At 49.2% G+C, this 20,938-nt stretch overlaps 1 protein-coding gene and 1 non-coding gene across 4 annotated transcripts in view; both read right to left on the reverse strand.

Moving 5' to 3' along the window:
- Positions 1 to 20,938, reverse strand: part of RASSF3 (Ras association domain family member 3) — an 84,551-nt gene that overhangs the window by 1,691 nt on the left and 61,922 nt on the right. Inside the window, exons 2-6 of one of the 3 annotated variants that reach the window (XM_054718900.1) lie at positions 11,872 to 11,979; positions 8,707 to 8,944; positions 6,676 to 6,785; positions 3,532 to 3,663; positions 1,111 to 3,389 (exon numbers count right to left, since the gene is read on the reverse strand). In XM_054718900.1, the coding sequence (XP_054574875.1) occupies positions 3,384 to 3,389; positions 3,532 to 3,663; positions 6,676 to 6,785; positions 8,707 to 8,944; positions 11,872 to 11,979 (594 nt within the window). In that variant the 3' untranslated portion in view covers positions 1,111 to 3,383. Of the gene's footprint in view, positions 1 to 1,110; positions 3,664 to 6,675; positions 6,786 to 8,706; positions 8,945 to 11,871; positions 11,980 to 20,938 lie in introns of those variants that run through there. The other 2 variants (XM_054718898.1, XM_054718899.1) reach the window with 2 other exon arrangements.
- LOC114234180 (U6 spliceosomal RNA) lies at positions 16,458 to 16,561 on the reverse strand. Its single transcript, XR_003620383.2, has one exon. It is a non-coding gene; the product is annotated as a U6 spliceosomal RNA (small nuclear RNA).

The raw sequence follows: 20,938 nt of genomic DNA on the forward strand, positions 1-20,938 counted from the left end.
GCCCCTGGTCAGGTTCTGGGCCTCGCCCCCCATCAGGTCCAGGACAGCACCAGCCACCTGCTGCTCAAAGGCACCTCTGGTCCCCACCAACGCTTAGGACCCCTTCACTGTCGAAATCTTTGAGCTGATAGGGGACATAGAAATCCTGGTCCAGCTGCTGGGCCTCCTCCTTCCACCTCTTGGCTCCCCGTTCAGGTCCTGGCTGTTGCCGTTTTCGGCCCACAACCTCTATGAGACATCCTCCATGCTCTCTCCCGCCACCCCCTCCTCCTCCTCCTCCTCCTCCTCCTCTTTCCCAGGCTGCTCCGCCTGCCACACAGGCAGCTCGGGGCTGGACCAGCCAGGTCCTCCTGCCGCTCCTGCCGCAAGCTGGCGATGGCCTTGAAGTCCTTCTGCCACTTGGCCCACATCACCTGGCTGCTCAGGTCCCGGCTGGAGGCGTTGATCTCAAAGATGGTCGCCTGTGAGCGGTACTGCTTGATGCTGTCCCACCAGCCTCAGCTGCTGCAGCTCCTCCTCCTCAAAGCTCAAGCTGAAGAGGGGTTGTAGGCCCAGCCCCGCAAGGTCCAGCTCCTTGGCCTGCTTAATGGACTCTGGCAAGTACACCGGCTCCCTGCTTTTTGGCCTTGGAGCCGGAGCAGACACCCCTCCCCGCTTTCGATGGCAGGGGAGCCGGGTATCCGTGGCAGCCCCCCTCAGCGGCCACTGATCCGGTCTTTGAGGCGCGGGACTCTGTAGCCGATCCGGTCATTGAGAGGCGCCTCTCAATGACCAGAATGGCCGCCCGAGTGCTTGCCCCGCGCCTCTCAATGACCGGATAGGCCACCCCGAGTCCCGCCCCCAAGCCTCCGCTGCCCAATCGTGGGCGTAGCGGAGTGATGGTTATCTGCATATTACCCTATTATTAGGTAGGATGGGCACTCAGCTAGGGTTATTTTCCCCACAAGACAAAGGAAAAATGACATTTGAGAGAACAGGTGTGCCCCACTCAAACCTAGTAAAAATTGTCACCCTCTAGCATGTGTCCCCACGTATCCGCGAAAGAAGTTTCTCCCACTCCTGTGACCTTCTTGTCCCTGGTGCAGTACCATAAGTAAAAACACACAAACGTCAACTGACAACATCAGCTTTTAATAATGGAAACAAATTGCCATTCCAAAACAATTTCAGGGAAGAAAAATGTTCCCTATAAAAATAAACTTAAACACTCCTCAAAATTATAAATATTATAACTTTTTACGTCTGCGATTTAAAATGCTCCCCTGCAATATTTCCCCCCTTCATTTGACATCATTCCTGTACCATCACATAGTGAAGAGAAAACAGTATTACAGCAAAGCTTAGTTTAATTTAACGTAAGAATTTGCACAATGATTTTAAAAAATCGGTGGCCTCACTGGCCCTTCTTTTTTATACATTAACCTCGCTGCAGTAACCAGTGTCTTGGAGAGAGCATCGATCTTCAAGAACAGCAAGAATTTTTCGAATTGCAACTTGTAGTGCACACGACGATGAACAGGGTCTGGATGATACAGGTGAGGGTGCCTATTTTAGACAATCTACTTCAAGTAAAAAAAAAAAAAATTCACAGATACCCATCAGCTACTACATTAGGTTCTAACAGTGTCTTAATCTGAGAAACAAATGCTTCACAAAATATAAGCTTACTGGGATGGGTAAAGAAAAGAGCAGGTGGTTGATAACACTATACTCAAACCCAAGCCACAGCCTGAACAGTAAAACCAGTATAAAAACCGTGAAGGCATTCCCTGAACAATAAAGTGTTGGATGACAATGACACTAAAACCTCATCAATGCACTAAAAAGAAGTCACATGCAAAATTAAACAAGACGTGCCATACATATTTTATAGCTAGCTCTACTTTTTTTTCCATCTTTCCTTGAAAAGCTTAGGAAGATACGATTGTCTCAGTAACGTGTGGCACAGCCTCGCCAACACTTCACCTGCCTCCGGGAGGGAGCTCTCTGACGTCAGAAGAGCCCCCAGGAGGGAAACAAATGCAATAGAAGGCACAGTTCGCGTCAAAGGCAAAGAGCTGAAGCACCTTGGAATTTCACAAAGAATCCAGTAGGTGTCACCAAAGCGTTAACAATTCCTTGGGAATTTATAAAAACAAAAAGTATCTAGACAAATAGACTGTAAATCCCTCTCTAGAACCACAGTACACCTTTCCCATCGTTTTCAGATTAATTGCTGCATAAAATGAGGTTATTTAGCTTGCTTTAAGGAAGGCTTCCATTGCACATGCATTTCTTTGGTCGGAAGGAACATGCACTTTTGTTAAAGTTTCCATAAACTGTCCCTCTGTGGTCGCCAGGGTGGGCCCTCCCCCTTCCTGCTGTCCTCCTCAGTGAGTTCCTCCTCCGAACAGAGGCTCTGGTAGTACTGGGTTTTTCATCCATAGCCCTGATCCCCAGCACATGGAACGGACTTCCATTCATAAGAGAAAGGGAGAAGGGAAAGGGAAGGAGGGAGAAGAAGGGAAGGGGAAGGAAAAGGGAAACGGAAGCGTGATTGTCACCAAGTGTGCAGGGAGCTCTTTCCTGGACAAATCTCCCAGCCAACAATCTGGAGAAACGGGCCCTACCCAGACTCCTTTTCGGCTCTGAAAACAACCTCAGGGAAAAGCAATCACTTAGCAGGCGTTAGCAAACAGTCCCTGCTCCCCCGGCCCAGAGAAGCTGCACCTTCCACTTGAAAAGGCAGGATGTGGGAAGGCAGGCTCCCTTCAGTCGGCCTCAGGCACCATCCCTCTCTTTGGTCTAGCTCCTACTTTCTTTGGTGCTGTTTCCATATGTTATTCACTAGGAAACCAAGCAGTACTACAGTGGCCCTAACACCTCAAAACTGAATGTTTTTAACTCCTTTACAAACAAATACACCTTTCTCTCTCCTCCATCAACGCATCACCCAAACCACCCCCACTCAGAGCTCCTCCAACTCCACTCACGCCTTCTTCCAAACTTGCTCTTTACTTTCTTGAAATGTCAAGCTCCTCCAAAATCCTTCCCAAATTCCTCCGAGTTCCCAGCTTCCTGTGCCTTTCATTCACGTGGATGTTCCCTCTGATATTGGGAAAAAAAAAAAAAAAAAGACAGGTAGTTTCAACAGAGGACAAGTATTCAGATAGATTCCTTGTTAAGCTTTTAAAAAATCATTTGCACATCCTTAAGCTTAACATCATCATCAAATAATTAAAATAACAAAGAAAATGAGAAAACAAAACCCAGAGTCCATGCTTCCAAGCACTCGCGTGGCCCAGCTCCACGGCTCGCGGGGCGGGACGCGCAGCTGTAACAGACAAGCTCGCAGGATCCCGGACAGAGGACGCCAGGCAGGGGCTGCGGCCGGGTCTGGAGGACTAACTCTAGAGATAGAAGGGGGAGACCCTCGCATCACGGGGCCAGGAAACAGCCCTCCGAGACGAGACTCGAGACTCGCTGCCGGTGTGTCCGCCGTCCCTGCGCGCCCTGAGCACGGGGCGCCGGCCTCTAACCGGGTTTCCACACCTCGCTGAGGGCCGCCTCCAGCTTCTGTCTGTAGGCCGTGTAGCGCCTCTTCAGGTTATACAGCTGCTCATCCTCTTCCTTGTCCAAGATACGCAAGAAATTCTGCAGTTCTGGAAGGCTGAAGGCTTCCCACTGTGAGAGAAGGCAAAAACGAAAAGTGCCAGGTGTTTAATTCTGTCCGGACTAAGGGTGCCGTCCAGGAGCGCCCCAAGGTGTGGCGGGCTCCCGCCTGGGCCCTCACAGCCCCGCGCCTCCAGGGCCTCCGTTCCCAAGAGGCTCACTCGTTACCAGCCCTAGCACGCCCACCCCACCCTGGCTGCTCCATGGCCCACCGTCCTCCCACGGCCCCACGTCCATTAGACACGTTCACTCCCGACTGACCCCCAGAGCATTAGAAACAACTCCACACTCCCTCCATCTCTGCCCTCTCCTCGGAGTCGTCACTGCCACTGCCCTCTTCCTCTCCTCCCACAGGCAATGTGATCACTTCCCAAACGGTCCTCCATCTGCGGCGTTCTCCATCTCAGCCGCCCCCTCATCTCCTTCCCTGGCCTCCTCACTCCACTCCACGCTCCCCAATCTGTTCCCCAAATAGCCAGCCTGAACACACAAGTCCCCGCCCCTACCCGCGATTCCTGTCCATGGTTTCAGCTGCCCCAGTCAACCATGGTCCAAAAACATTAACTGGAAAATTCCGGAGATAAACGATTCATACGTTTTAAATCGCGCGCCACTGTGAGTAGCACGAGGAAATCTCGAGCCACCGGCGCCATCCCGCCCAGGACGGAACCTCCCCTTGTCTAGCGCCTCCTTGTTGCACATGCTCCCTGCCCGTTAGTCAGTAGCGCCTGGTTCTCAGACTGAGTGTCCCCTGTGGACGTGCTGGTGCTCAAGTAACCCTTGTCTTACAGCACAAGACGAGTGACGCTGGCAGCTCAGATACGAGAAGAGAAGCAGTAAAGAGCTGCCTGTAAGTGAAAAGGGTTTGGTACTATCCGAGGTTTCAGTCACCCACTGGGGGGCTTACAGACTAGGGAGGGCGACCACACTCAGTAAAATGCAAATCTGGGGATGACCCGCCCCTCCTGGGAATCGCTCAGTGGCTTCCCTCGGTTGCTTCTGCTAAGTGTGAAGGACCCTAACCTCTCTCACACTGTCCCCCTCACTTACGACCCCAAGTGGCTTTGCATGTGTTTTCCCTTCCTCGGCTTTGCCTGGCAAACTCCTACTCAACCATCGAGTCTCGGCTTAAATGCCACCTTCTCTAAGAAGCCTTCCACGATTTCCTCCCTCCCTCCTCACCCAGGACTAAGTCTATTAGAAAGCTCTCACTGAGCACTGGTAACCCTGATCAAAAAGATACAGAAGTTACTATAATTATCTGCTGAGTATTCCTCTCACCTACACCAACCTGTCATACTTCTCACTATTTGGGCTTTGTCTCTTGCCCTTGAGTTTCCGAGTTCTGCTTCCCTAAAAGCACTGGGTGCTTTTAAGGCACAAAATCAGTGTTTGTGGGGTGGATTTTCATTTTTTCAGTGGAACAGTAAATATCAAGAAGGGTATATGGCATCAGCTGGGAGGACTTTTCAAACCGGACATCCTCCCCTCCCAAAAGGGGGCCCTGGGTCCTGGCTGCGATCGCTGCCACGGCCAATCCCGATGGGAATTCCCAGGGGTGTGGGGCAGGGAAAAGCTGGAGAGAATCCAATACAGCGAACAGAGGGGGACAGAGTAAAACCACTCAGTGGCTCCATGACAGAAGGGTCCCGGAGATGGAGATCATTATTAAAGGAAATGAGAAACATGGAACAGGCGTGTAAAGCTTCCTACACCAGAATATTCTGTTAAATTTTAAAAATTAACATTTTACTTTTCACGTATGTTCTCCAAAATAAAGTAAGTTCCTCCCTCTTCCTGACAGCTATGGATTTCTTCCCCCAATTTAGCTAACCTTAAAACAGTGAGAAATAAGAACACCATTCACAAGTCTACTAAAGCAATTCAGAGCATTAAAACACAAGGTAAATTTCAAAACCATAACTCCCTCCCAGCCAATAAATGTGGCTCTAATTGCACTACTATGTGCAGTATGTCAAGGCCAATAGCCAGGAAAATAAGACGCTAGCAAGACGAGGCTGACATGTCCGCTTACAGAGGAAACGCTGCCACGTGTCAAACCAAAGCCACGCCCAGTTTTCTCCCCAAAATGACAGTGAATTTTAAAACTTCAGAACATTAGAATCAAAAGAAACTTCAAAAGTGCCCAAATAAAGTTCCAATTCACATGGATGGACATAAACATACTATTTACAAAGCATATTTACATACATTTCTAATTTGCAACTCAAACCCACCTTTTCAAGTCCTTAGTCCCACTTCTCAGATGTTAAAGCTGAACTGAAAAGATTAGATTTACCCGAGGTCGTGCTCCTAATCTAACAGGCGGAGTCCTGGTCCCCTAACTTTTTAACCCAGAAGCCCTCTTCTCGCTGCATCACACATTGGACAGTTCATACCATTTCCTGTTGCAGACAAAAGACGGAGACCCAGAGCCTGAGAGACTTGCCCAAGTGTCCTTTCAAAGGTGACACCTGATCTAGAAGGAGTCGAAAGTGTTTTCTCCTTCAACTGACTGGCCTAAATACAATCCTCCCTGGAGAGAAAATGGCAAATGATGGTACCTACATAAACATAATTTCCTAATCATCTGGGCCAAGAGGAAAAAATGATTCTCCAAAGTTAAATGTCTTTCCTGGTAAAGAGATTGGATTCCCTTTTATTTCCCTTTGGAGTGAATTAGCCTGGAGACTTTGTTAGTCGAGAACATATGGAGAGTGTCAACTTTCAAAGTTCGGCTGGATTAGAGGAATTGAGAGGTGGAGGGGGTGAGAATGACTCTTTGGGTGGAGATCAAGTTAAAATGTTATTTCCTGCACCGCGGGCAACTACAGACCAATGTAACGCGTGTTGTAGAAGAAGTATATTGTAGACTAACTTTGGGTTCATTTCTAACAATTCAAAAACACAGAGAAAGCTACCCTCCGCAGGACACCCCTCCCTCTTCCAAAGGTAAACTCACTAGACTAGAGCAATAAAATGGGACCAGCTGGTGTGCACGGTTTAAAGCAGTAATGTACTTACCTCTCCAATCTCATGTTCACGGAGAACAAAGCTAAGTGTGTCTGTTCTGGGCCCCGCTGCCAGACGCAGGTGGAGTGGATGCTCCCGGTCTGAGAGCTTGCAGGCGTAGACTGGGTGAGGAAACAAGGAGCAGGTCACGGGCGAGTGCTGCATCGTCCCCGGGCCACACACCCTCACCATCCTCCTCCAGGGCAAGGCAACAGCCCCAGCCACCACCCTCCTCATCGGATTACCAACAGCCCACAGTGGGATGAAAGCTATACTATTTTCTTTCTAGCTGCACAATATAAACTGTGCCTTGATCAAAAAGGAAATAATTTTCAAGAATGAATTTAAATGGGTAATCCTCCCCAAAATGGGCCTTTAATTAATTCTGTTCCTCCCTTGAGAAAGCAAGATAAGAAACTTCTTTAAAAAGGATCTGCAACCCTTTAAAAACAATAAAAATATACCATCCAAAGGACATGAAGTCAGAGCTCCAGGAGCAAATCTCTCTGCAGATTAATTTAGGATCTGCAGCCACAAACAGTCGGAATACGAGCCCGGGTGACTTTAAGCACAGCTCGATGCTTCATCTCTCTCTCTCTCCCCCTCCCCCCCCCCTCCTCTCTCTCTCTCACACACACACACACACACACACACACACACACACACAGTACTGGCACTGACTGCCTGTAATGTTAAAAGACTTGCAGCCATGAAGGCAGTATCTCAACAGGACTGCACAGCTGAAGTCCAGGTGAGCCAGCAAATAAGCTAAAATAAGATAAAAATGCCACCTGAGCTTATCTCCATTCCTCTGGCACTTCGGGTACAGCTGCACGGTAGGTGCTCATTTCCCTGCAGAGGTGAACTTGCCCCCCTCACTGAGCTGTGGCCTCGAGGATGGGAACCTCAGTCCATTCGTACCTGTATTCTGCAGGGCCCAGCCCATGCATGGTATGTATTCCCCAAATGTGCATACACTCAGCAACTAGCCGGCTTCCATCCTCATGCAACTGAGGGCATTCTTATCGTGTTAGTATTATCTTTTTCTAGAGCTGCTTTAGGCTTCACCCCAGAAAAACTAGAGAAAATAAATAGTTGAGTTCTGCCTGACTGGCATGGCTCAGTGGTTGAGCGTTGACCTATGAACCAGGAGGTCACGGTTTGATGCCCACTCAGGGCACATGCCCAGGTTGCAGGCTCAATCCCCATTGTGGGGTGTGTAGGAGGCAATCGGTGATTCTCTCTCATCACTGACGTTTCTAGCCCTCTCTCCCTCTCTCTTCCTCTCTGAAATCAATAAAAATATATATTAAAATTTTTTAAATTAAAATAAATAAATAAATAGTTGAGTTCTCAGGCACCATTTTCAAATGATTACTTAAGTCAATCACTCAATCACTGCTGTCCACGACTTGGTATCAATTTCTGCCCGAGAACCTGACCTGGAATATCTTATTCCATTTCACACAGAAATTTAATATTCTCTTTCTATCCACTGAATGTGGGTATTAAGTTCAGACTGTAAGTGCCTCTGGGGGACTGGGTGCCAAAATGCCCCAGTGTAATGGCTAGAGGCAAGCCAGGGAGAGAGAAGAGCCCAGGCTGGCCACGCACGCCAGTGAGTCTGGATGTGCGGTCATACACACGGGCCTCCCCAGCCTCAGGGTCTCAGAACGCAAACCCACCAGGCCGCTCCCCGTCCAGCTGCGCATCTACCCTGGGATGTGCTACTGCAAACTTCAAGCACGGGGCATGCTCTTTGTCCTGAAGAGCATTAAAATCGAAGTTACCAAAGAAAACCAAAGCCATCTCCCTGCACAAAAATGCTTATCACATGTGATGCCTGAGCTCTCGAGGTGCACACTGTCCAGCTCAAACCTACAGACAGCCAGCAAGCATAGCCCAGGTCAGGAGCACACGCCCTCCAGAACTGTCCTGGCTCCGACGTAACGGACAGACACACCCACTAGCCCTCCTTCGGCCAATGAGCACAGGAGACAAAATTAAAGCAGAGACCAGGTCCATCCTGCGCGTGCCATGTACCTTGATCTTCCCGGTAACAACGCTTATAAAGTGCAAACTTGGCGGGGCTCTCGGTCACGAGGAACTTTTTGAGCAGGGCCTCTATCACTTCCCCCACGGTGTTGGTGCTGCTGATGTGAAGCGTGTTCATGCAGCCGCTGCTGCTGGGAGCGGGCCTTCCGGCGCTCGGAGACGCCTGCGGGGGCTTGCAGAGTTCCATCTGCACCTTGATGAAGCCAGTGTAAGTCCCGTTCGGATTCTGAGGCGGGAAGAAAAGCGCACTCTTAGCTGCACTGATGGTGGCACTTGAGGGAAGGGTCAGATGAAGACAATACAAGGAAGGCGCAACACTGCTTCACTTGTTCTTTCCGTGTACAGCTCGGTGGCCACACTTCACCAGAGAGCACTGCTATGTGCATGACCTCTGAGGGAGGTTACGGCCCCAGCAAAGTGCTTCCAGAGGCAAGGTCTGCAGGGCAGATGTGGCGACAGGAGACGCCTCCCGACACAGTGCCGACTGAAGCCCAGACCCACGCCTCTGAAGCTGCACGGGGGCCCCCCGGCGAGGGTACAGCCCGCTGGAGCAGATGCCAGCCAAACCACAGGGCTCCTTAAGGCCTGGGGCACAGGTCTAGGCCAACGCACGAGGGAGCGACATCTGTAACTGATGACCAGCTATGACACAGAAAAGGAAGGTCACAAACGGGGCTCTGAAATACCTAAGCCAACAAGGAGTAGGCAGTAAGAAGACAAGCTCTTCTCAATCCTCCTGGCTGTTAGGTCAGGTTCTCGATTACCAATTTCACTGAAACTCTTTTACACAAAGCATCCCATGGAGCACAGGGTATGCGATGGGTTTCAGGCACCTCAAGCAACAGTATTTTTAAAACAAATTCAAACAGTGTGAACTATAGATATTATAATATAAGCACTTGTCTTTTTTTATTTAACATGGTATTTATGTCTCCTTCTATATACACAGTAGGTCCTCGGGTTACGTCGGAAATCCGTTCCTACGGCGACGTAACGCGATTTTCGCCCTAAGTCGGAACCCACCTCCATAAGCACCTACGTCACCCACATGAAGCACATACATAGCAGTAATGAAGTGAAACAGTAAAAAAAATTAAAAGAAAGATAACAATTCCTGACCTTTACTTGTGGTAAATAAATAATAAAAAACATAAAGCATGTATGTACATATGTTGAAGAGACGGAACTTTTTTTAAAATAAATAAATGGGAGATGGCGCTGTAACCATGAAATGACATATGTCGAGTCCGACGTAACCCGAGGACTGCCTGTACGTATATTTTTACTAGTTTTAGTGAGGGTATAACTTTTATACCAAAAAAACCCTGCATATATTTAATATATACAATTTGATGAGTTTTAGCACCTATCTTAATTTATGGTAGAATTACTATTTTTTAATGGCCAAGAATGGTAATAATGGTCTTATTTTCACTTTCTATTTTACATTCAGTATATTTTTTAAAAAATTTATTGTAATGTTTTATTTAAATAAATTATCAGGTGTTATGTATAAATGACACAGTTAAAGTAGCACCGTGATCGGCAAACTGCGGCTCGCGAGCCACATATGGCTCTTTGGCCCCTTGAGTGTGGCTCTTCCACAAAATACCACGGCCTGGGCGAGCCTATTTTGAAGAAGTGGCGTTAGAAGAAGTTTAAAAAATTTGGCTCTCAAAAGAAATTTCAATCTTTGTACTGTTAATATTTGGCTCTGTTGACTAATGAGTTTGCTGACCACTGAAGTAGGACATTAAAGAACTCCTTTATGGCCCACTAGGGGTCTGGTGCACGATATTCGTGCACTTGGGGGAGGGGGTGGTCCCTCAGCCGGACCTGCACCCTCTCGCAGTCTGGGACCCCTTGCTCCTTATCGCCCGCCTGCAGTGGAGGCGGGAGAGGCTCCTGCCACCGCCGCTACGCTCACCAGCCGAGAGCCCAGCTTCTGGCTGAGCGGCGCTCCCCCTGTGGGAGCACACCAGAGGACAGCTCCTGTGCTGAATGTCTGTCCCCTGGTGGTCAGTGCAGGTCATAGCGACCGGTCGCTCCACCATTCAGTTGATTTACATATTAGGGTTTTATTATATAGGATTATTTTTCTTCCTTTCCACAGGATCACTTTACAATACTAATTCACTTGTTCAGTCTGGTGGAAAGTAGTATACAACACTCAAAATTTTAATCTATGAAACATGGAAATTTGCATGTTTTAATTAAACTCCACAGAAGAGGGGGGGTGGAATTTCTCTACTTGGATGAAAACTGTTTGAAAAGGAGAACATCACCGCTGGAGTGATGAAGAGAAGCCTTGAGTTCATCTGCCCCTCTCCCTTTTTGGCAGAGTCCCACTAGGGAGGGATCTTTTATCACAAGGGTTTATATTTAAAAGCTCCTCCCTTGGGGTCACAGAACTCAGTAGGGCCTGTTCTAAACAGGTCACCTTGTCCTTTGCTGAACTCTTGTCAGCTCAGTCAATAGACTGAGAGGCAGGGGTCCAAGAGCCCTGGAAACTGGCACCAAGGGATGGCAGGTGCCACAAGTAAAATCCCCAAGTGGGGTGGGGGGGGCAAGTACAGATGCCAGTCCAAGTTAAAGGAGCAGGAATACTCCAGCTTGGTAGTCAGCGCTCCTTTCCTCTCCAAGCCCCGTGCTCCCCTCCGCGCTTCACGCTGTAGGTACACTGTTGCAGGAGCTTGAATCAACCACACGCAGGGAGCGGATACTGCATACCTCATCTTACTCTTGACAACCAGCTGAGAAAAGTCTGAGCTCAATTAGATTCCAATCCATTAGGCACAAACCCTTTTCCTGAAACTTCCAGATTTATTTACACAAGATAAACGTATGTAGGGCCTCATTAGAATCTGAGTTACCGCCTATATGTTAAACAGGCAAAGATTACACTCACTGCTATAAATCCTTTGCTGGGCACAGAATCTTTTAAAATAAAATTTAACTTTATTTAACCGATTTTGAGATAAAGCTACTTCAAAATAATTTGAAAGACGCAGAAACATTTTCCTGTCCTACATACCTGGACCATTAACCTTCTGCAACTGTGACTCAGACTTTAAAACATAGAGATGGATTGTAACAGCAACAACTCACTTGTTTTTGACCTCTGTCAACCTAAAGTGTATCATGGGTGCTTACCAAGGTCATCTTCAACTTGTCTGTGACTGCTAAATTGTATTTATGAATTTTCTCTTGGATTTCCTCTTTGCTGAGGTAATTGTGGGTTTCCTTCTCTTTCTCCACATCCTAGAAGAAAAACAAACCATGCCACACATGAGCAATCAGAGAAAAAATGCAGATAATTCAGAATTCTTGACACATGAGACCATTATGACCAACTGTGAGACACTTTACCTGGAATCAATCAACCAATCTCTCTCTCTCTCTCTCTCTCTCTCTCTCTCTCTCTCTCTCTCTCTCTCCCCCTCACTTTCAAACTCTCATCCACCAACTACGGTTGTCATTCCTTCAGTCTTCCTGAGGGATATGTCAAAAACTAATTTGTCAGCAGCTAAAAGCAACACTTCATTAAATATTGTTTTGGAAAACTGTCTTTGCTAATTTTCCCTTCTGCAAAAACACCAATCCCTGCTAGATTGCCTATTTCAATTTTTAAACACTATTTAAAGACATATCAAAATCTTCTCTTTAGCAAATTTTATGACCTTTTATGATCTTACAGCTTTACAATAATGTACAGTAGTTAATAAAAGTTAACTGGCACTAATCACCGACCTGTCACATTATATACAATTACCAGAAGGAAATTTATTTTCCAAACAAATCCTCATGTCAAGATACAAGTAGCCAGACTTCCCCTACCCACCCACTCTCATCCCCCACCCCTACCTCCCCGCTCACTCTCTGCAGGGACAATACCAGTTAAATGCTCTTATCCCTGTGAAGAACTCACTAGTCGTTTGTTGTCTCAAAGAGCTCAGCCAGTGTATGACGTCACGCGAAGGCTACCATGCGATCGCAGTTGGCCAAGCTCTTGTGACCCCTTGAAGCCAGGTGTATCAGGCATCTGACTGTTTAACCACGTAGGTGTCATTATTCCCGTTTCCCAACAATTTAACCAGGTAGGTGTTACTATTCCAGTTTCCGGATGAGATCAAGTTCTAAGAACTAAGTTAACCTGCCAATAGGAACTTAACTAATTCCGTGGAAGTGAAGGAACTTATCTGAAGTCAGATCCCAGAGTAACACCAAACGTGACTGAAACACGAAGTACTTCCACAGGGTGTCCTCAGTTGATCCTCCGGACAAAGAACTAATTAGCACCCCCACGTTACAGATAGGGACACTGAGACTCACAGAAGTCAAGTGGCTTGTCTGGGGTAACCCAACTAGTTAAGAGACCATGCTCCATTTTAATCCAGGTCCTCTGTGCTGTTTCCACCACCCCAACAGGTGCCCACTGTTCCCACGTGGGTGTTGGAAAACTTAAAGGCTGCATAATCACGTCCGAACCAGAGTAGCAACGCAGACAAGAAGAAGGGACCTAGCAATCTCCAAGACAAAAAGAGGAAGAGCACTTAAAATCTAATTATTTACCCCACCACCACCAATTAAACCTTTGAAAAGGGGCCACTGTCCCAGCCGAATCCACCACACCGTCCTCCCGGCTGGAGACTACCCAGGCAGGCACTGCCCCACCGCTCACTGGGACCTCGAGTTCCACACACCCGGGTCACACACCCGGGTCACACACCCGGGTCACACACCCGGGTCACACACCCGGGTCACACACCCGGGTCACACACCCGGATCTCACACCCGGGTCACACACCCGGGTCACACACCCGGGTCACACACCCGGATCTCACACCCGGGTCACACACCCGGGTCACACACCCAGATCACACACCCGGATCTCACACCGGATCTCACACCCGGATCTCACACCCGGATCACACACCCGGATCACACACCCGGATCTCACACCCGGGTCACACACCCGGGTCACACACCCGGGTCACACACCCGGATCTCACACCCGGGTCACACACCCGGGTCACACACCCGGATCACACACCCGGATCTCACACCGGATCTCACACCCGGATCTCACACCCGGATCACACACCCGGGTCACACACCCGGATCTCACACCCGGGTCACACACCCGGGTCACACACCCGGGTCACACACCCGGGTCACACACCCGGATCTCACACCCGGATCACACACCCGGGTCACACACCCGGATCTCACACCCGGATCACACACCCGGGTCACACACCCGGGTCACACACCCGGGTCACACACCCGGATCACACACACGATGGGCTAGTGCCGAGCTTGCACAGACGCTGTTAAGACGTAAAGTGGCTCCTGATCCGTTCAGGTACTTTGATTCTAGACCCCGAGAGGGGTGTGCTGACTATAAATGATCTCAGAAACTTTTCCGAGTCAGCACTGTCATGGCGGCCCACGCTGGGTAAGAAATGCCGAGGCAGAATGGTCCTCTCCGCGTTTCAGGGGCCGGCCTCAAATTCCCTGGGGAGCATTCTATCTGCCGATGTAAAACCCAAAGCAATCTCACTGTTTGGTGTCACCGGTTAGGGGAAAAAAGAAAAGGTGTCTATTAAAATAACTTTCCAGAAGCTTCAATGAGTATTTCCAAGGAAACTTAAAGCCAGCAGCGGACACTGGTTTCTTTAATGTCGGAACTGGAGAAACTCCCCTGATTTGGAAAACTTTCAAACTGTTTACCCCTTTAAAGGAGACCCCCTTTCCTCCCAGACAAGGAAGAATCCACACATGTCCTCCTCCAAACACAATGCCTTTGGGAATGCAGCTGTCTCAGCAGGAAGGAGGAGGAACCCTGGAAACCAGAGCGAGAAAGTAGGTACGGGGGTACCAAGAGTGAAAGCAAGGAGAGGGTTAAAAACAACCTGTGCGGAGGGCGTGGGCCAGATAAAACAGTATAAACAGTAATCTTTTTAATTTCAACAGTGAGGAGAGGAAATGGCATGGGGCGCAGCCGTCTGGGAACCCATCGCTTATTGTTCTTGGCAGCCGGGAGGTATGATGCCACCCCCAAGGGTGTCCGATTGGGAAGCTGAAGTCATCTTCATAAGCCACTTTTATATTCCCCAAACCCTCCAGTTTCTCAGAGGGGGGGTTCTTCCATGCAAAATTATAAACCCCAGACTCTTCTCTCATGTTTTCATCCAGCAAGCCCTTGAGGGCTGCTCTTGGGTTAGCTTTAGTTCCTGGGTGGGGTCACATGGCTGTTTTTTTCCACACAAACCCCTCCCCCGGTAAACATTCTCAAAGGGACACACCCTACCTCACAGACACCTGGAAATCCCTATGCAGTGTGGCCCGATCTCATGTTAAAACGGCTCACAAGACCTTCCAAGAAGATACCTCTACAGACATGGGCAAAGGAGAATTATTTATACTGACTGCTAACTTCTCTGTAATTCTGAAATTATGTCAAAACTTAAAAAAAAAATTAAAGTTAAAAATATAACAGAAAAAAACAACAACAAAGCAACGGGGAGTGACTGTGTTGAAGAGAGCGAGTGAGCGAGAAGATGAACGTGTCCCTACCACTCCCTCTGTTTTAGTCTACTGAAGGCACGTGGACCGTGGCTTACACAGAACGAGGTCTGAGTCACAGGCCTGCCATGTTCCAGCTGTGTGACCAAAGGCAAGTTATTCAACCTCTCTGAGCTTCAGTTTACTCAAATAAATGTACAAACCAATACACACTTTATAGGACTGTTATGAAAATACAATACAACCTATTATTCAACAACTCTTTACTGAGTGCCTCCTGGAGCCTGGCTCTGTGCCAAGCACTTAAGGCTGGGAAGACAGTTGTGGTCACTGCCTTTCTTGGCTGACAGCCTACTCAAGTTTGTCTTACTTCCCCCACCCCACCCCCTCTGGTCTTTTGGTTTTTATGGGGGTTTTTTGCATCACAGACCTCTTTATGAAATAAAGCTACTGACCTTTCTTTTAAAACTAGAGGCCTGGTGCACAAAATTCAGCCCGCCTGCGCCCTCTCACAATCCGGGACCCCTCAGGTAGGGTCCCTAGGCCTAGCCGGCGTTCAGGGCCTATCGATCAGGGCCTATCGGGGCTTTCCTTCCCCAGCTGCCAGCAACTGGCCCTGCCCCCGCCGCTGCCACTGCCAGTGCCTGCCATCTGTGCGGTGCTACTCCCCTCTCCCCCGCCACCAGTCACCTCCCTCTGTGGGCAACAGGCGTGGGGTGCAATCGCTTGGCTGGCTTGGGCCTCCCTCTGCAGGGCGATTGCTGGCAGGCCCCGCCCACCTGCCACTGCGTTGCTGGCCAGTGGCCTGGGCCTCCCTCTGTGAGGCAATCGAGAGAAGGGCCCCCAGATCAATTGCCCTGCCCACCCACCACAGCACCACCAGCCAGGTGGCCTGGGCCTCCATCTTTGGAGTGATCGATTGCAGGGCTCCACAATCAATCGCTGCGCAGAGGGAAGCCCCGCCCACCGGGCTGGGACTCCGCCATCGATCGCCTTTCCCACCCCCTCCATCCCCAATAGATTGCCCTGCTGGCCGGTGGTCCGGGCCTCCCTCTGCAGGGTGATCGTGGGGCGATGGCGGGGCCCCTGACCAATTGCATCACACCCGCCTTGGCTGGCCTGGCGCCAGTACATGTTATAGCGTGGTCGTCTGGAAGGTCACCCGGACGGTCGTTCTGCTGTCTGGTCAATTTGCATATTATGCGTTTATTATAGATAGTGAATGCTTCATGAGTTTGTGTGTCATTCTTGCACAAGGGCCATGCTAATCTCTGTGTTGTCCCAATTTTAGTATATGTGCTGCCAAAGGGAGCTCTACTGACCCTCTTTTTAAAAAAATGCAAATAGCCTCGGTTCTCCAATTGAGTGCATGATGACAGGGGCGAGGCCAACACCCAGTCACCATCTCCCCATGGTGGCCCCACCGCTCTCACAGGTGCTGCTCTGACCCTGGCCAGGTTTGGGGTCCAGCCCAGGTCAGTGGAGAAGGGGAAATGTACTAGGCCAACAGGTGCCTGTGCTTTTTCTAAGTGAGGCTGGGTTCCAAACTCATGGATTCCTACTTTCCATCTCATTTCCAGTTGTAGAAATAGGCCATCACCTACAGATGTCTCAAACTGGTACCCAGTGCAAGACAGACAGGACATGTGCCAGTCCTATACTGTGCACCCTTCACCCTAAGCCTGCACTTCCTGGGAGCAGTGGGCCCCCCCTGCAAATGAAATTCAGGACAGTCTGAGCGGAATGGAGTCTCAGCAATGACGCCATTCGAGGTCTTCCTTCCAGGCTCTGTTCCAACAGACACCCTAAAGCAGCAAGGACCGACCAAAGCAGAACAATCTTCCCCGGGAGAGACCTCTCCCTCCACTGCAGTCGGGGGTGGGGGGCGGGGGGATTGGGGGGAGGCCTCGGAGCACACCGTGCAGGCCTGCACTGCAGCGCGGTAGTAAGCCAGTGATTCCCAGGAGCTTGAGAGCAAGCTGTTTGGGGACTCAGAAGAAACCTTCAACAAGTCAAGTTAAACACTCCTGAATTAGATTTTAAAATAGGACTAGCAGGAAAAAGCTGTCCTGCCATGTATTTCAGATGTGGAAACCCTGTGATGAACACAGGAAGGGCTGTCACACAGAGCTCCACCGGCAGAGCCCGCAGAGGGCATGTCAGGCTGGGAGCTCGCTGTGCTCCGCCCTCAGGACGGTGTGTGGGCGGGGCCTCGGCGGACAGGTTTGATGGGACAGTCATGATGTCTGCCAGACGTTCTTCACTTCCGGTACCATAGATTTTTATTTTGTCTTGTTGCATTTAAAATGGTTTTATTTCCACAATTCTGGTACCATGAGACGGTGAAATGGGTGGGGCACTGGGGCCCAGAGTCCTGGGGTGAGGATCTGCATCAACGGTCCACACGGTGCCCTCCAGCAGCACGTGTGTGTCTGCGGTGAGGGAAACCTGTGGAACCTGTGCGCCCACGTGTGGCGCGCGGTGTCGACGGGGCAGTGTGAACGAGAAAGTAATGTGCACAGGTGTAACGAAGGACGAGGAAGGAGAAACCCAGAAGAAAGCAACGTCCAATACTGTGTTACGGTGGAAAGACACTGTTCTAGCCCCAGCCGGGTCCCCGGTCAGGGCATGTACAGGAGGCAGCCGATCCATGTTTCTCTCCTCTCTCTCTCTCATCAATAAACATACCCTTGGGTGAGGATTAAAAACAACAAGAAAAGACAACTGTCCTAAAGCACACAAGATCGACTCCTAAAGGGAAGAGATGAGAACAGCTGTTTCTGGGGAGCAGGGTGCTGCTGCTCTTGACCTTAAAAGCACATGTGCTGCTGGCTGCTGAGTTCTCACGGTACCAGCACTGACCGCCAGCCGGTGCCATGTCTAGAGACGCTTATCTTGGTGTCCAGCCATGGCAGCTGATTCATCCTGTCCACTCTAGGGTGTTTTGCCCTGCCAGATGGGAAGGGTTTTTTTTTTTTTAAATTTTGTTTGTTTTGTTTTTTTTTTACAGAGAGGAAGGGAGAGGGATAAAGAGTTGGAAACATCGATGAGAAAGAAACATCAATCAGCTGCCTCCTGCACACCCCCTACTGAGGATGTGCCTGCAACCAAGGTACATGCCCTTGACTGGAATCGAACCTGGGACCGGGACCCTTCAGTCCGCAGGCCGATACTCTATCCACTGAGCCAAACCTGTCAGGGCAGGAAAGGGTTTATTTTTTAATGGCAGGATGTAGAGAGCTGGGGTTCTATTTCCATTAATGTGAGGATTCAGAGATTCAACTTGCCCAAATTCAGCTTGTCAGCAACTCTTCTATGCAGCCATATAAGATGTTTGCTGTTTATATTTCCAAAGAAAAAGGAAGGGAGGAATGTAACAGCCCCTCATCCTCCTTCAGCCAAGAGACCGTCACTGGGCAGAAAAGATAAATGGAGGTCAGTGCACACACACAGCCAAACAGAGCACCACATTCCCAGAGTGCCCCATGGTGTTCCACGGACAGAGAGGGCACTCCCCACCTCCTTTCCCAGAGTTCATTTTTTTAAAAACATATTTTTTTATTGATTTCAGAGAGGAAGGGAGAAGGAGAGAGAGATAGAAACATTAATGATGAGAATCATTGATCGCTTGCTTCCTGCACGCCCCCTACTGGAGATTGAGCCCGAAATCTGGGCTTGTGCCCTTGACCAGAATCGAACCCGGGACCTTTAGTCCGCAGGCCAATGCTCTATCCACTGAGCCAAATCGGCTAGAGCCCAAAGTATTTTTTTTAAATATATATTTTTATTGATTTCAAAAGGGAAGAGAGGGAAGGAGGGAGGGAGGGAGGGAGGGAAGGAGGGAGGGAGAGAGGGAGGGAGAGGGAAGGAAAGAGGAGAGAAACATCAAAGATAAGAGAGAATCACTGATCGGCTGCCTTCTGCATGCCCCACAATGGGATTCGAGCCCACAACCCGAGCACATGCCCTGACCGGGAATCGAACTGTGACCTCCTGGTTCACAGGTCAATGCTCAACCGGCTGGGCCCAAAGTAATTTAGAATGCTAAAGGCTCTGACAAGTCCTGCAGGTAAGAACCCTGTGTAAACACACAGCAAGGAAACTTTAGGAGAACAGACTTAATAATGTTACAAGTGTGGCATTTATTAATTATGAGCAAATGGGTACATTATACAGGGACAGATATTTCTCTTATTAATTATTCACTTCATAAGCAGTGTCTGTATTCATTAGGGGCTATTAGCACACCCAAACCACATCTGTTGAACTTGACAATTTTAAATAACCTCTTTGTCCCCAAGGCTACTTGTTAAATAACAAAGAGAGCAGCAAAAGGGAGTCTAGGTGGGTATTTTAGATAACGTCTAAAAAAATGGACTTCCAAAATAGAACTAGGCAGCAACCTTATAAGGAGGCATCACGGTACTAGCCTCCTCTCACGTACTGGTGAGGGAGGCAGATCAAAGCGTGCCATCTACTGCCTTTAAACTCTCCCAGCCTGTCCCCTACCTCATACAAGCCTTCCACTCGGTCCTACCTGCCTCTCCCCAAGAGCACCCTGTGCACCCTCACCCTGCTCTTCACCTTGTGACCCTCCCAGTGAAGGCCCACCCCACCCAGGAAGCAGGCCTAACCACAGCCGCCCTCACTCACCTCTCTATCTTAGGAACCCCCACGGTGCCCCATCAACGCAGATTTAGCATCCACAGCACCTTCAATGTTTGCTGTTTCTATGTTTACTCTTGCCTCCCAACAAACCAACCGTGTTTTTAAACCTCTCACTTCCAAATACTGGGCTGGAACTCGCTTGACGCTGGGCAGAGAGGAGGCGCTGCACTCCTTCTCCACGGTTCTGTCGGCTCACAGAGCCCACAGCTACAAGACAGCATCTACGGTCAATCCCCTTTTGTACGTCTTATCAATCTGCATGAAGTTTTTTGCTTGCTTCTCCAAACTGAATGAATCTGCAAGGGCGCACAAAAGGCCTTTTTAACAGCAGATACAGAGTTTTATACGCTTCTGTTATCCATCTGCACCATCAAAGAAGAGAGCCCTTCAAAGCATGCCCCTTCAATCCCCGCGCACACCCGGGGCAGGGAGAGCAGGCGCGGGCCCAGCATGTTAATAAGATTAATTGCCGTTGTGATACACATTAAAAGAGTTTCATCTGGGCCTTCCATGACCTCACTTTTCAAACCCCCCGGTTACCAGTCCGCCATACCCTATATGGCTGTACTTTAAAAACTGGGTCGCGTGCCAATAGTCAAACAGCCACTCATTTGTTTGGAGCCAGAAAACAAACTTGGAGGTGGACCAGTCTCCCCAGAGCGCCCCTGCCTGAGGTCCCAACCTCAAGGCTTACCAGATTACACCAGACTTAGAAATCTCAGTTTGACATGTTTCCAAAGGGAGTCAATTAAGATGCTATTCATCTCTGAAAGGTGATACATTTCACAACTGGTGTAACTTTCTTCCAATTCTAGGTGAGCTAGATAACAAAGAAAGCTTATTACAGGCCTCAGAGCCAAGCACGCCCAGTCCAGCCAATCAGCTCTGATCATTAGAGGGAGAATGTGGCCGAAGGCGAGTCAGCACTCTTGCCTCAGCACACCTCTCCCGAGGCCTCAGGAGCGATGAGTTCTTAGCTTTTCAAAGTCAGGCATGTTCCCCAGGACTCAGCTGCCCTGATTCT

This window comes from Eptesicus fuscus, chromosome 7 (genome assembly GCF_027574615.1).
Source record: "Eptesicus fuscus isolate TK198812 chromosome 7, DD_ASM_mEF_20220401, whole genome shotgun sequence".
In the NCBI taxonomy this organism is placed as follows: domain Eukaryota; kingdom Metazoa; phylum Chordata; class Mammalia; order Chiroptera; family Vespertilionidae; genus Eptesicus; species Eptesicus fuscus.